The 16,850-nt window shown below is 39.2% G+C and overlaps 2 protein-coding genes across 3 annotated transcripts in view; both read left to right on the plus strand.

Annotated features, from left to right (window-relative positions):
* TCF7 (transcription factor 7) overlaps positions 1–16,850 on the plus strand; it is a gene marked incomplete at its 5' end in the record, with an annotated part of 1,449,389 nt that overhangs the window by 1,227,740 nt on the left and 204,799 nt on the right. The window lies entirely within an intron of this gene.
* Positions 1,086–3,389, plus strand: LOC309554604 (E3 SUMO-protein ligase ZBED1-like; the record flags this gene model as incomplete). The annotated part of the gene is made up of 2 exons (XM_082256326.1): positions 1,086–2,182; positions 2,723–3,389. 2 exons carry the CDS (start codon positions 1,086–1,088, stop codon positions 3,387–3,389), a joined length of 1,764 nt encoding a protein of 587 aa, XP_082112452.1.

Here is a 16,850-nt window from a genome sequence, read left to right on the forward strand (position 1 = left end):
ACACGGCTCTCCGGTTACATTTCTCACATAGGTAATGTGAAAAATGTAATCAAAGAATATTATTACAGAATATCAAGGTAACCAAAACTCATGATTTCTGGAATATGATTAATAGCCTTCCATGAGTTCATAAAAGATGTGTCAGGTCACCTGTGGCCAGGTGACAACTGCACCCTGTGGAGGCAGGGGCGCAGCGCAAGGTAGTGAACCCTATAGCAGACTGCTGCGGATGGACCGGAACATGAACCCAAGATTCCCCAGGGCGCGGAGTCTAAGACCCAGCAGGTGTTCACCAGAGCCTCTAGTGGTGAGGATGGACTTCACTGCAGCTGGGCCCAGGTCGCGGCTCCTGGGGTCCCCCAGGTCACGCTCCGTAGGGAGTGAAGGGAAGCAGCCACTCAGGACACACAGAATGGTGAAGGGTAAGCCGAGGTCGGGGTAACAGGCAGACAAGGGTAGTCAAGGGACAGGCCAGAGGTCAGGGTAACAGGCAAACAGGAATAGTCAGAGACAAGCCAAAGTCGGTACATAGAGGAGTAGTTTCAAGCACATGGCAAACAGGAAACAGGAAACTAATACTGTTGAACAGCAAGGCAGACCTGCAGTGCGCTGGTTAATATAGGCTTCCTGTGATGACCTGGGCGGGCCAGGAACAGGAAGTAGAGGAGTTAAAAGCAGCCAGAAGGAAGAGTCTGGCCCTTAATGCAGACGTGAGGAACAGGTAAGCTACCAGACATTATTGCATATCCATGACAAGATGGAAACAAAATCTAACAGATTTGACTTCTATTAAGTTAATCTATTTTTAAGAATACATCTTAACTGCCCCATTTACTATGGCTAAAGTTAGCCTAAAAATGTAGACCAATCATATTGCAGTTAGAATGATCAAATTTCAAATCTTGACGCTAATAAGAAACAAAAATGGGTCAGTCATATATATATATTAGTGCTGTCAAAATTAGCGCGTTAATAACGCATTAACTCAAATTCATTTTAACGGCGCTAATTTTTTTAACGCACGATTAACGCAGCGTGCATCACCTGTTTGACCCGTGGTCTAGCCCGTAGTTGGAGAGATAGAGATGCAGCAGCAAACAGAAATGGAAAAAGAAAGGGGTCTTCTGAACGGAAAATTTATATACAAAACGAGGTCTGATGGTTCTGTCGACAAGACAAAAGTTATCTGCATTTATTGTCGATGTGAATTAAGTTATCACCGCAGCACGTCGAGTTTAAAATATCACTTGATGGCGAAGCATACAACTGACACGGAGAGCCCCCCTCCCCCTCGTCAAAGGCAGACCACAATGGATCAAAGTTTGCAGCGGAGATCGATGGATAAGTCCACAACTAATAGACTCACCTCAACTATAGCTAAATGGGTGGCTACAGCATGTAGACCAGTTAATGTGGTCGAGGACGAGGGTCTACTTGAAATTATTCGCATCGCATCTAACGATTCTACATACGAACTACCTTCAAGAGCCACCATTACAACCAAGATTCACAACTTATATGAAGAGGAGAAAGCTAAAGTTCAGGAGGCATTGAGACAGACAAACACGGTTGCGCTCACCGGAGATTATTGGACTTCCCTCAGTAACCATGGCTACCTAGGCGTCACAGCACATTATTTTGACGCGCACTGGAAACTTCAGTCTCACGCTTTGACCGTTATGAAGACAGAAGATAGACACTATGCTGACGTTTGCGCTGAGCACTTTCTTCAAGTAGCCAGACAGTGGAACATTGAACTCAAAATTAAAATAGTGACCACTGATAGTGCACGCAACATGATTGCAGCGGCCAGGCAGCTCCCGTTCGAGCATATGCCTTGCATTGCACACAGCCTCCACCGAGCCATCACAGTTTCTCTCCAAAACAGCCCGTTTGATGGCGCCTTGGCAAAATGCAGGAAGTTAGTGGGTCATTTCAAGCATAGCCCTGCTAACGCAGCCGAGCTTGAACAGCAGCAAGTCAAACATCTTCAAAAGAAAGAGTCACTCGTACAGGAGGTGTCTACTAGGTGGAACAGCACCCTAGAAATGATAAAGCGTGTTCAGAGAAATCAAGAACCATTGAGAGATGCACTGGCCCTACATGCAGGCAACATCAACATGCCAACTGCAGCTGAATTTGATAAACTGAAGAGGTTGGAGACTGTGCTGGAACACTGCAGGTAATTTATTGATACTCTTATTATTATTATATTTGTCTCTCAGTCAAAGTAAGGTTGTGTCAAAAGTGGGGACGTCTGTGTGTGTGTGTGTGTGTGTGTAACATTTTTATAATAGAGTGGATTTATGTTGTTCTGATGTGTCTTGACTGTGTGTGTGTGTGTGTGTGTGTGTGTGACATTTATAATAGAGTGGATTTAAGTTCTGATGTGTGTGTGTGTGTGTGTGTGTCATTTATAATAGAGTGGATTTATGTTCTGATGTGTGTGTGTGTGTGTGTGTGTGTACAGTATGGGGACAAAATATAATAGAAATGTCTGAAATCCTTGTTTTTGTGGGGACATTTGTTGGTCCAGTTAAACAGCTTATAAATCATACAGAATGAGTTGTATTGAAAATGTAAAAATGCAGAAAGTTTTCTGTGATGGTTAGGTTTGTGTGTGTGTGTGTGTGTGTGCGCGTGCGTGTGTTAAGAGTGAGAGATTGAAAGTGAGTGAGAGATTCATTATGTCTAACTAAAGTGCTTTTCTCTATTATTCCAGGTATGTGAGTGAACTTTTAGGAGGAGAGAAATTTGTTTCTTGCTCAGTTGTGCTGCCCGCGTTGTGTCATCTATCACGTGTGATGGAGGTCTCAGAAGATGACCCAGCCTACATGATTAAGTTTAAGGAAACTTTCACAACTGACATGGACAAACGGAAGGAAAAAACCAACACCACATGGCTGAGGGTTGCATCAGCACTGGACCCTAGGTTTAAGGACCTCAAATGTCTGAGCAGGGCTGACAGAGCTGAGGTGTGGAGTTCAGTCTGTGCCTTGCTCCAGAGGGAGGGGCTTGCACAGCCAGATAAACCAGTGACAACTGAACCACCTAAGAAGATAACATGTCTCATGTCTGTGCCAGAATCTTCATCTGATGATGATGAAGAGGACTGTATTGAGAAATGTGTGGAGCGCTACAAGGCAGAGCCCTCTATTGGCATAGAGGACTGTCCCCTGCAGTGGTGGTCCAATCATGAAGGGGCACACAGTGAGATGGCCTACCTTGCACGCATATACTTATCAACACCTGCCACATCCGTACCTTGTGAAAGATTGTTTTCACTCTCAGGACATGTTGTTCAGAAAAAGCGAGCTGCCTTGTCATCTGAAAATGTAAACAGGCTCGTCTGTTTGAGCAACTGGCTCAGTGCAAAGAAAGAGAAATAATCTGTGAGGAACCTGTGGGTTTTTTATATTCTTTTTCCCACCTGTTTGATAGACATGAACACGTTCTTTGTAAAACATGTCAATGTTCTTTATGCTCTGTTTAGGGTGATTTCAGTAATAATAAATGTACATTTAGGTTAGCATGTTTACAAGAAGTGAGCTGCCCTATCGTGCAAAAATGTAAATAGGTTTGTGTAAGTAAATTGAGTAAAGAAAGAGAAGTAATGGGAACCGTTTATTTCTATGTTGTTGTTTTTTCATGTGTATAATAGACATGAACAAGTTCTTTGATAAACATATGACTTTTGATACTATGGTCCCTTTGATAGATGTCCAGTCTTCATCCTATGTTAAGTATGGTTTCACTAATAATAAACATGCATTTGCATAAAGCGTCTATTTGTCCACTCCCATGTTGATTAATGTATTCAAAACTTGAAAAGTATTAATTTAAGGTACATTTAGAACTGATACAAATGTGCGATTAATCGCGAGTTAACTTATGACAATCATGCGATTAATCGCGATTAAATATTTTAATTGATTGACAGCCCTAATATATATATATATATATATATATATATATATATATATATATATATATATATATTGAATTGCCTGTAGGAAAAATAGAAATATATACTTTACCAAACAAACTTAGTCTTGTTGCTTTTGCGAGGTCACGTTTGTGTAGTCTCAGCTTCAAATGTCTCCCATCAGCTTCAGAACCTCATCAGAGCACCTACTCCCTTCATGGTCTGTTCCATTCTTCCCCCGTCTCTAACTTACATGAAACTTTTACCCTATGGCAAAGTAGGCGTGGATTTTGTTTTCCATATGAAAAATACCTCAAAAGGGGCTTATTTGCTTAATTTCTATAACTCTGATATGACTCTGAACGATCAATAGGGAGCACTGTTGGCCTACATGCAAGTTTGGGAAATTGAATTTAATTATATAAACATTCCTATAAGTGAAGCCATTTAAGTGGAATAGTGCTTGGCATTTTACACACAAAAACAAAACAATAGTATACAATACATTCATAGAACTATGTATATGCTTCACATAATATAATGACATAATGATAATTATTGTTGCTAAAACAATAACTACAATTAATAATAATGCATATTTTAAATGAGCCCTAAAAAAAATATTCTGTTCTGTTCATTGTTAAAAACTCAGACAGACTGACATCACCCTCCTTAGAACCTGTGCCATCATGGCTGGATCTTATCTTAGTGGGATGTCAGGATCCTTATTATTTCTGGCTTGAAAACTGAGACTTTTTAAAATTGTCTGCAAAGAAATCTTACTCAAAGACAATGAACTTACATTCACCTCATGACAAAATGTCTGCTAGGCTGCCCAATATAACAATATGTATAAAATAATATGTGAGGGCCTTTTAGAACTCCTTTTTAGCCCCCAATAATTCTGACAACACAATTCGCAAGTAATAACCCCTTATTACTCACCCTGGATGTTTTGCATGTGATAAGAGGTGATGAACAGTGCAAATTCATTTCATTTTTCTTTGACATAATTACTCCAGCGGCATCCCAACTTGCATACTCTATTAAGACTAAATGGGTAGATGAGGTCAGAGAGTTGGATGATGAAGAATGGAGGGAGGTACTAGAATCTTGTAAATTAGTGTCTCCCAAAATGTCTGACAGACTCACACAAGTCTATATTGTTCATAGAGCGTATTTAACTTCAGACAGGCTGGCCAAATTTGATCCTTCTCATAGCGCCTTATGTCCCAAATGGTTGATTTCTGCTGCCAGCTTTGGGCACCTCTTCTGGCAATGCCCTCGCATCCATAGGTTCTGGGCACAAGTTTTTCAGTTCCTCCATGACCAGATGGGCTCACCAGTGACGCTAAACCCCAAACAATGCCTATTTGGGCCTATTTCCTGATAGCTAGAAAGGTCATAGCTAGGGGCTGGAATGAAGCCATATCTCCTACTCCAGCTGCCTGAATTGCTGAAATAAATGACACCTTACCATATTTATGCCAATAGGGGTTGTACGGGTAAATATAATAAAAAATAGGATAGGTGGTTGCAATCAGCATCGACCATCGACCTGTGTTTAATAATTATGCAGCGTTTAACTTATGTTCCTGAAACTGAGTACCCCCTCTTGGGCCGTCATTAGAGGATATAAAGATATTGGTTATTGGTCTGCTTAAAGACATGGTTCCCCAAACAATCATAGCATGTTGTATAATTTCTTACTATTATTAAAAGATTGGTTTACACATCTTTTTTTTTCTTTTATTCTTTGTCTTGTATGACAAGTATCAATGTTGCCTTATGTGGAAAGGATTTTCACCATTTTTTTACTGAGTGTTCTATCCAAGCCTACAATGTTTATTACAGTTGTATATTCTATATTGTACAAAACTCAATAAAGCTTTGTTTCTAATAAAAAAAAATTATGACCAACCCATAATACAATTTACTGTTATTGAAAACAAGGAGGTAATTTGGACAAAAAAGTCCTTAGTCAGGATGCTAGATGGATATATAATTTAAGAGCAACTATTCCCCCGGGACTCAAAGATCTGTTAAGTTTTAAATCATTTTTCTGACATATCTTACTTTTTCATTTTTTTTTTATTTCCATCTACAGTACCTCTGCGGCTTTAAATATGTTGTATATATCTTAAATATGTCTTCTTGTTTGGAGTGGATTGTTCTACGCTATAATTGGCTGTCTGCTATGGCTTTAATTCTGTATTGATTACTGCTATTTTGAATAGGTGTTCTACATGTGCATATTTGATGTCGGGGCTGTGCATGGCTCTGAAGCTCCTGGTATGGTGCGGTTTCCCAGCGCAGACACTTGACTTCTGTCTGTGGCTATTTGCCATGCTGTAGTGGGATGTTGTCCACGGGACACTGCAGCTTCACCCCCACCACTTCACTTTAGCTTGTTCCCCTCCCCTTTGGGGTGGGCTATGGCGTGTAGAATACCTGGGCATGCCCAGTTACAGCAGCCACGTCTCTCAGTGACTTCATCTCCTGTGACAGTCTGTGTTGGCCAGCGGGCGACGAGGCCATGCGCTGGGTATACACTGCAGGACACCTGGACGGTGCAGGCATCGGATGTGTTTGTCAGTAGGTGTGATCTCTTCATGTGTGTTTTCATTTGACATTTGCTACAGTTAATCTTATATCTCATTTCCTTTTGTTGCTTCTGTTGGCCTGATTACTTTCTGACCCATGGGCTCTTTTTGCTAGGATTCTGATGGCATGTATTCCCTATGACAGCTGTCAGCCCTCATTCATTCTGAAATGGCCACTACACATATCTGCACTGATAGGATACCTGCTTTACTAGTAAGTATTGTGATCTCCTCCTGGGTAGGTGCTACCCAATTAAGTACTGTAGCCCTATGTAGGGAAATAGGTCGAATTTTGAGACTAGAAGTATGTTTAGTTTTGCAGTAGTTTAACCTTGAGGCTTCCTGATCCTGATGGATCTCACGGGATATTTTTACTACTACCAGCTATATTAGGCACATACCTAGAACCATTTTGGGAACAATCCCAGGTATGTTATGAATTTATGGTTGCTGTGAGTGATACTTGAGGGACTTTATATTTTTCTATAGCTCCCTATGGTTTTCTTTTCTCTATAGTCTGTATAGTTTGATTTGTGATTAACTTTTCCTGTTTTCTCCCTCCCTGTTCCTTCCCCTTTTTTCCTGATGAAGCTACTAGCGAAATGCGCTGACTTCATGAAGATTTACATTGATATCTGATATATCTATTTTGCATGTAATGCTATTTACCTACTATCAGATCTAGTTGGCTTGGCTTATGAGCAAATAAAAACATTTGTTTTTAAAATGTAAACATACATATCTTTGCATGATATTTTAAATTAATTGTACAGTAAAAATATCTTGTTTTTATATGGTGGTATACACCTTATCTGGCCAATATAGTCCATTTATTTTTCGTCGTTTCCTTGTATAACAAGTCTATACTGCACACCAACCTTTGGTCAGATGTACAAGGCAAGAAGGGTGCACAGGTACAGTGGCACCGCAAATCCAAATAGATATAGATGCCAACTCTCCATTGTATGGTCAGCAGATGGTTAAACATTACTTGCCAGGACCCCTTTTTCAAGGTGACAGGCATATGCCCTACGTGTTGTATAGGTTAAATTATGCTAACTGCCTATAAAACAATACAAGGCACAATGTAATGATCCAAGGATCCTTGAGCATGGGTAAGGAGTGGGGCACATTCTTCCTTAGATTTTTGACTATCATTCTTTCTTATGTTGGGTTGGGCTAAAAAATTATAGTCACACTATATGGGGTGTAAAATATCCGTGGTGGTTAATGTTGTGATATATAGATGAGGAGTGATATATTTTCTAATTATTGATGGCAAATATAAGGGCGCTGATAAAATATATTGTGTATGGTGTAAATAAACGAAGAGCAGATTTCCTCATAAAGTGCAACTGTAAATACCTGAAATTAATCACAATAAACACATACAAGGTGATAAATATTAGTGATAAAGTGCCAGTGCTGAGAATCGTGCTTCTTATATAAATATAAATCCAGATTAGAAACAATAAAAGCAAATAAATGTGCCAGTGCTGAGAATCGTGCTTCTTATATAAATATAAATCCAGATTAGAAACAATATAAGCAAATGAATGTGCAGTATCGAGCGCAGATATCAATTATAGGTGCTGGATATTGGACTGATTTGAAAATCAAACGTGAAATATTAGTGACACAGGTGATAATATACTGGTGTCTAAAGTGACTTTGAGCAATAAATCACTATTATAGTGACTTTAAAATGTGCAGAGTGTGCCACAATTTGGCTTATTCATGTGATTCAATATAGTGATTCCCATGGTGAATATATAATTTCTTCAGAAGCGAATCAAATATCTGGTGTTCCCAGCGCGTGATCCTGTGAGCAAAGTGCTATTATTTATATGCTCACCAGAGGTAAATGGGTCACACAGACCCTGCGGGCGTTGGGTATATACAGGTATAGCCACTCTTTTTCCTCCTTCCTCAATGGATAACCATGGATCATACACTTGGGGCTCACTTTGGGGCTTCAAAGGGTTAAAAGATTGTATGCTCTCTCCAGCAGCAGACTCCACTAAAGGATCTCTAGAGATGTGTCTCAATGTGGGGAGTATAGGAGACGGGAAGCCAACATAGTGTAATGCCGTTTATTAAAAATGGCCCCCACGCTCGCCTGACCTAAATCCAATAGAACACCTCTGGGACATTATGTTTTGGTCCATCTGATACCACCAGGTTGCACCTCAGTCTGTTCATAAGCTCAGTGATTCCCTGGTCCAGATCTGTGAGGAAAACCTCCAGGACACCATCCATTGTCTTATTAGGAGCATGCTCCGATGTCAGGGATGCATACAAGCATGTGGGGGCCATACAAACTGCTGAGTACTATTTTGAGTTGCAGCAATGAAATTTCAGCAAAATGGACTAGCCTGCTGCATAATTTTTTCACTTTGATTTTTGCGGTGCCTTTGAATTCAGCCCCCTCTGTAGGTTGATAATTTTCTTGAAACCATGTGGCATCTTTTCATTCCTAACACATTACCTAGTCCATATCAGTATAGATATCCAGCACATTTTTCCCCATTGATATCTGATGTATTTACAGAGTGTTCCTGTAATTTTTTTGAGCAGTGTATATAAGACCCCTTTTGATGTCTAGTTATCATCATTAAATACTACTTGTATTTTTTATGGCCAAATTTCTTTCTTACTCTTGAATAAAACAATTTGTCACACACAGACATAAACATTAACCTGGAATCTTTATGATTCCTTATTAGTCTAACCAGGCCACATCAATTTTACAATCCTTTTCAAATTTGCAAATCACTTTTTTTTAAATGTTTAATTAGATTAGCCCCCAAGGGCCAAGGTGAGGAATCTGCCTTTTGCATAAAATTAACATAATTAGGAGTCTCTCTCTTATGATCTGTAAAATGTAGTGGGCTAGTGTCAGTGTCAGCCCCTAGCATATGGCCTGCACAAGAATGCATGTGTATATACATATATACACACACACACACACACACTACCGTTCAAAAGTTAGGGGTCACTTAGAAATGTTCTAATTTTTTTGAAACAAAGATAACAATCAGAAATACAGTCTAGACATTGCTAATGTGGTAAATGGCTTCTAGCTGGAAACGGCTGATTTTTTTAATGGAATATCTACATTAGGTGTACAGAGGCCCGTTTACAGCAACCATCACTCCTATGTTCTAATGGTACATTGTGTTAGCTAATCGTGTTAAAAGGACTAATAAATGATTACAAAACCCTTGTGTAATTATGTTAGCACAGCTGAAAACTGTTGTGCTGATTAAAGAAGCTATAAAACTGGTCTTCCTTTGACCTAATTGAGTATCCAGACCATCGGCATTTGTGGGCTAGATTATACTCTCCAAATGGCCAGAAAAATAACATTCTTCTGAAACTCGACAGTCTATTCTTGTTCTGAGAAATGAAAGCTATTCCATGTGAGAAATTACCAAGACACTGGAGATTTCCTACAACTGTGTGTACTACTCCCTTCAAAGAACAGCACAAACAGGCTCTAACCAGAATATAAAGTGAAGTGGGAGGCCCCAGTGCACAACTAAGCAAGAGGATAAGTACATTAGAGTCTCTAGTTTGAGAAATAGACGCCTCACAGGTCCTCAACTGGCAGCTTCATTAAATGGTACCTGAAAAACACCAGTCTCAACCTCCACAGTGAAGAGGTGACTCCGGAATGCTGGCCTTCTAGGCAGAGTGGCAAAGAAAAAGCCATATCTGAGACTGACCAAAAAAGGAAAAGATTAAGATGAGCAAAAGAACACAGTAATTGGACAGAAGATTGGAAAAAAGTGTTCTGGACAGACGAATCTAAGTTTGAGGTGTTTGAACCACACAGAAGAACATTTGTGAGACGCAAAACAAGTAAACCGATGCTGGAGGAGTGCCTGACGCTATCTGTCAAGCATGGTGGAGGTAATGTGATGGTCTGGGGCTGCTTTGGTGCTGATAAAATGGGAGATTTGTACAAGGTAAAAGGGATTTTGAATAAGGAAGGCTATCACTCAATTTGCAAACGACATGCCATACCCTGTGGACAGCGCTTGATTTGAGCCAATTTCCTCGTAGCACAGGACAATGACCCAAAACACACCTCCAAACTATGCAAGAACTATTTAGGGAAGAATCAGTCAGCTGGTATTCTGTCTGTAATGGAATGGCCAGCACAGTCACCTGGTATTCTGTCTGTAATGGAGTGGCCAGCACAGTCACCAGATCTCAACCCTATTGAGCTGTTAGTGGAGCAGCTTGACCGTATGGTACGTAAGAAGTGCCCATCAAGCCAATCCAACTTGTGGGAGGTGCTTCAGGAAGCGTGATGTGAAACTTCCTCAGATTACCTCAACAAATTGACAGCTATAATGCCAAAGGTCTGCAAGGCTGTAATTGCTGCAAAAGGATAATTATTTGATGAAAGCAAAGTTTGAAGGACAAAATTATTATTTCAAATAAAAATCATTATTTCTAACCTCGTCAATGCCTTGACTATATTTTCTATTTATTTTGCGACTCATTTGATGAATAAAAACGTGAGTTTTCATGGAAAACAAGAAATTGTGTGGGTGACCCCAAACTTTTGAATGGTTGTGTGTGTGTGTTTATGTATGTATGTATGTATGTATATTTGTGTGTGTGTGTATATATACAATGTATGTTTGTGTGTGTGTATATGTATGTGTAATATATATATATATATATATATATATATATATATAATCTGAAAAGCTCTGCAAGTGGACCTTGACCTGCTGGGTGAGCTGGCCTGTAACTGGGACTTTGCAATGTTTGGCTCTTTATCTTATTCCTTAGCAGCTATGGAATTTTTTTAATAACAGAAGAATTAATATGGAAGAAATTTTTCCCCAAAATGCTGTCAATGTTGACATTGACCACAGTTTGTCTAATGTGTTTTTAAGACATTTCAAACAAATAAGAGCGTGGTGGGATATCACCACCCTCGAGCAGTATATCAAAGAAGGGATGACTCCCAGCAGATTACGCTGGGATGTAGCACCCAATGACGGAATGGATAACAAAGAACTCAGTGATCATTGGTATAACTCCTTTAATACCTGTGAACAAAAACTCTTATCATTGCAAGGTGAAAGAATAAATTAAAAATGCTGGAAACTAAAATATTAGGTTTAAAAGAAACCCTACTGCCACACGCAGGCACTAATGAATATAAAGAAAAAAATGAAAAACATTCAGGATTTTATCACTAAATTAGATAGAGATACACAAAAGAAAAAAAGAAAATTTCATAGAGACATATATGACTACAAAGCAGGAAATGTATACATATGGCAGGAATTATTGACAGAAGGGAATATTCAATCTAGAGGATCCACACCAGAGAGGAACATATTCCCCAACACACACTCCCATCCTGTGGATACACCTTTAGCTAGCACTTCCCATCAAAATACAGAGGTGGAAGAACAGCGGTATCCTAGAACACCCCAGTATAATGTAGCAACACATAATCGCTTTGAACCGATTAGAAACTACTCCCCCTCTTCCAATCATAGAGGACCACCTCCATATAGGAATTATGGCTATTACCATAACTCCCCACATAGAGGGGATTTTTTGGAACCGAGGACAGGGCAGACCACCATGGAGAGGATACAGGGGAAGAGGGGGCTACTGGGGACCTCCGAGAGCTCAGCCCCATTATTGGAGACCCAGGGGCTACTCCAGGGGTCCATCCATGTACGAACCCCAAAGAGTAGAAAGAAAAGAGGATGCAGAGGAGGAAAAAGGAAAAAGAGAGAAAACTAGGAACAGGAATTTTTAATCTGAGTGATACAGTATTTGATGAGGAAGAATTAAAGATTATAGATTTAGGATTAAAGTATGCACCACCTAAAAATATTGATACGTTTCAAGCATATATAGATAAACAGAAATTTATAAGAAAATTTAAATCTAAAAAAACATTTTGCTAATAACAATATAGATGAATCAAATAAGGAAAATATGTTGTTGCCCCACACACGCAATGGTCTCAAGAATAAATCCACATTCAATACACAGAATAAAAATAATCAATGCCTCGATGTATTTAAAATGGTGGTGGAACAGGATATTGAACACATCAGTGTACATCCAGTTAGAGGCAATAGACATATACAACAAGGAATGCGGGCCCTTGAGAAGAAAAAAGACGTAGTAATTAGGCCTGCAGACAAGGGGGGAGGTATTGTGATTTTAAACAGAACAGATTATATGACTGAACTTAACCGCCTAGTGAATGATCGAAATACATATGAAAAACTCAGAGACCCACTGAACAAACTTAAAGCCATGTTAACTAAGAAAATCAAAAAAGCATATAAAGATAACATACTGGACAAAAAAGAGATGAGATATCTTATTTCAGATGCCCCAAAAATGCCAATTATATACCAGGTACCCAAAGTACATAAAAATCCCATGAAACCACCAGGGAGACCCATCATCAATGGTGTGGAGTCTGTTTTCTAGAACTGGAGAATATTTAGACCACTTTCTCCAGCCCTTAGTACAAAAATCCACTTCTTACATGAGAGATAGTAAAGATGTACTGAATTTTATTGATGGGATTACCATCACGGAACACACCATTTTAGCGAGTGTGGATTTTATACTAACATTAATCAAAAAGACGCCTTAGCAGCAGTCAAATGGGCACTAGAAAGAGATAACAAACTCCCACCCTCACAGATTAAATTTATGTTGGATATACTCGAAATGGCCATGGGAAATAATTATTTTTGGCACACCAACAACTTTTACAAACAGATAAGAGGAGTCGCCATGGGAGCAAAATATGCCACGGTATTCAACATTTTTATGAACAAATGGGAATCAGAGGAGATTTTTAAACATCCACATCCACATTTAAAAGCTTTTAAACGCTATATAGATGATATTTTGATTATATGGGGAGGACCGTTTAACACATTGGAGGATTTTATTAAACAAATGAATAACAATATTTACGATGTCTCTTTTACGGCAAATTTTAATAAAGATGAAATTCATTTTTTAGATCTAACTTTTTAAACTTCATAAACGTATGGCTAGTAAAACGTATTTTAACCACTTTAAGACCGGAGGATTTTCCTGATTAATGACCAGGCCACTTTTTTAAACTTGGCACTGCGCAAATTTAACTGACAATTGCGCGGTCATGCAATACTGTACCCAAACTAAATTTACGTCCTTTTTTTCCCCACATGCAGAGATTTCTTTTGGTGGTATTTGATCACCTCTGCGCTTTTCATTTTTTGCAACATTAATAAAATTTTTTTTTTTTTTTGTGAAATTTACATTTTCTACTTTTACAGTTAAAATACATCCAATATATTCAATTTTTGTCATATATTTGGGGCCAAAATGTATTTAGCTACATGTCTTTGACAAAAAAATTCTCAATGAGCGTATTTTTAACAATTTTAAGACCGGAAGATTTTACCCCCTTCCTGACCAGGCCATATTTTGCGATTTGGCACTGCGTTATTTTAACGGACAATTGCGCGGTCGTGCGATGCTGTACCCAAATTAAATTTATGTCCTTTTTTTCCCCACAAATATAGCTTTCTTTTGGTGGTATTTGATCACCTGTGCGATTTTTAAATTTTTGAAAAAAGCGACAATTTTGAAAAAAAAAACAATATTTTTTACATTCTGATATATAACATTCCCCCAAAAAAATTTACAAATCAACATTTTTTAACATTTCAGGCCAATTTGTTTTCTGCTACATATTTTTGGTAAAAAAAATCACAATAATTTTGATGGTTTGCGCAAAAGTTATCGCGTTTACTAACTACAGGAAAGATTTGTCATTTTTATTGTTTATTTTTTCTTTTTACTAATAATGGCGGCAATCTGCGATTTTTTTTTTTCGCGGGACTGCAACATTGTGGCAGACAGATTGGATCCCTTACTGACATTGACACTTTTTGAGGGACCAGTGACATTAATACAGTAATCAGTGCTTAAAATATGCACTGTTACTGTAATAATGACACTGGCAGGGAAGGGGCTAACACTGTTGGTGATCAAGGGGTTAAATGTGTGCCTCATTCTTACTGACATGTGTGGGGGGATGGAGTTGTGTGACAAAGACAGTTCGTAGGTTCAGCTATGCTGAATCCTGTGATCTGTCCCTGCCTGTCACAGAGGAGATCCGCCCACTTTGTTTACACAAGCTGGCGGATTTCCTCAGTCTTTCCCCGACGATCGGGGGAAAAGCGGCGGTGATCACCGCATCTCCTCCCCTGGCCCAGGCGAGCCTCCGGCAGCACGCGCGTGCCACCGAGAGAGGGAGGAATCTGGCAACGTAGGTCTACGTCACCAGACGCAGGACTGCCACCTTGCTGCAGTAGCAGCAACGTGAGCAGTGCGGAAGTGGTTAACAACTGACAGGAATAGCTATATTCCAATAAACAGTGGGCATTACCCAAGGTGGCTTTCAGCAGTCCCCAAGGGACAATTTTTAAGAACAAAATGCAATTGCCATCTAGAAAGCGATTATTTGGAACAGTATAATCTCTTGAAGAGTAGATTTTTAGACAAAGGGTATAAACTTGAACAACTAAATGTATTACAAAAAAGGTCAAAGGATTGAATAAACAAAACCTATTAAAAATATTTTATATGCATAGGCAGTACAAACAACTTGAAGGCATTATCAAAATGCACGGCCCATACTATTAAGGGACCCGATATACAAACAAATATTAGCCAACAAACCAAAATTTGTCTATAAACGACCCCCCATTTTGAAAAACAAGATTGTCAAAAGTATTCCAGACCCACCAACGAAAACTGTTACGTTTTTAGACCAGATAGGTGTTTTATGTTGCGGCAAATGTGTCATTTGTTGAACCTGCAGGACTAATAATAAAACAAGAAAGGTAACTCATTTTAAAGAGGTTGTAAACCTCAGAATTTCTTTTTTTTTTTTAAAAACAAACGCATAATGAGCTAGTATGCATCGCATACTAGCTCATTATGAAATACCTACCTTAGAACAAAGCCCCGCAGTGCCGATCGCGCACCTCTCTCATGGTGACATGTTTGGTTGCCCTTCTTCCGGGCTTGCGGCATCCGGCCATCTGATTGGCTGGAGCCGCGAAGACATCCCTCTCGGGCATGCCGTTCCTTCATAGCGCATGCACCAGTGATGTCGCTGGCTGCATGCAAAGTAAATATCTCCTAAACGGTGCATGTTTAGGAGATATTTACAGTACCTATAGGTAAGCCTTATCATAGGTTTAGCTATAGGTACAAGTTGCAGAGGAGGGTTTACTTCTTCTTTAAGTCCAATACCACAAAACAACAATATGAGAGAGACAAATTTATTACTTGTGGAAGTACACCCGTGACTTACCTTCTCAAATGCGAATGTGGACTCCAATACGTGGGTAAAACCACTAGGGAGTTACATGTTAGACTTAGGGAACACGTCAATAACATCAAAAATGGTTTTCGGAAACATAGCTTGGCTAACCATTTCAGGTTGCACCACAATAAAGATCTGAGCAAACTCAAATTTTGCGCAATAGACAAAATAGAGAGACACTGGAGGGGAACTAATATGAAACAAGCCATCTCTCAAAACGAGACTAGGTGGATTCATAAATAAGGGAGTATGACACCCAAAGAATTGAACGTGGAAATATACATTAATTGTTTTATCAGTGATTTTGAAAAATGTATATCTACATATTTATAAGGTTTTAGGGATGAATTTTATTGTAATTTAATCTGGAGACATGGATAAAAGGGCAGATGGATCAGTTATTAAACTGTACAGGTATACTAGTGAATAAGAAACTTGGTGTGTTCATATTATATTGTATTTTATTCTTTGGAGTAGTAATCTATAATAATAAAATCCAAGTGTCTTTGCGTCCTGTCTCTGTGTCCGTGGGATTACGCTACTGCACATGTACCCCACAGACAGCCGTTGAGAGTGCAGAGACTTCGCCCCGCCCTACTTCAGTCAGTTAGAGCAGGACTTCCCAAACTGTGGGTTGCAACTCACAGCCATATCTGAGTAAATAGCGGGCAGTCACTGCTGCCAGCCCACAACAACTGCCTTTTCACATTACGCTGATGAATTCTGTCATGAATAATAAAAGCCATTTAAATGTTGTATTCAATGTGCTTCATAATGCACATATATATTAAAGACTTTACATTTCATTCTGCACAATATATATATTAGAAACGAATAAATACAGCACAGCACTTCAGCATGTGATCAGCTCTGCAGTTCTGTGGGTAATTTGCATAAACCACTCCCACCTACCAATCAGACAGTA

The sequence above is a fragment of the Pelophylax lessonae genome (genome assembly GCF_965119305.1).
Source record: "Pelophylax lessonae genome assembly, chromosome: 4".
Lineage (NCBI taxonomy): Eukaryota > Metazoa > Chordata > Amphibia > Anura > Ranidae > Pelophylax > Pelophylax lessonae.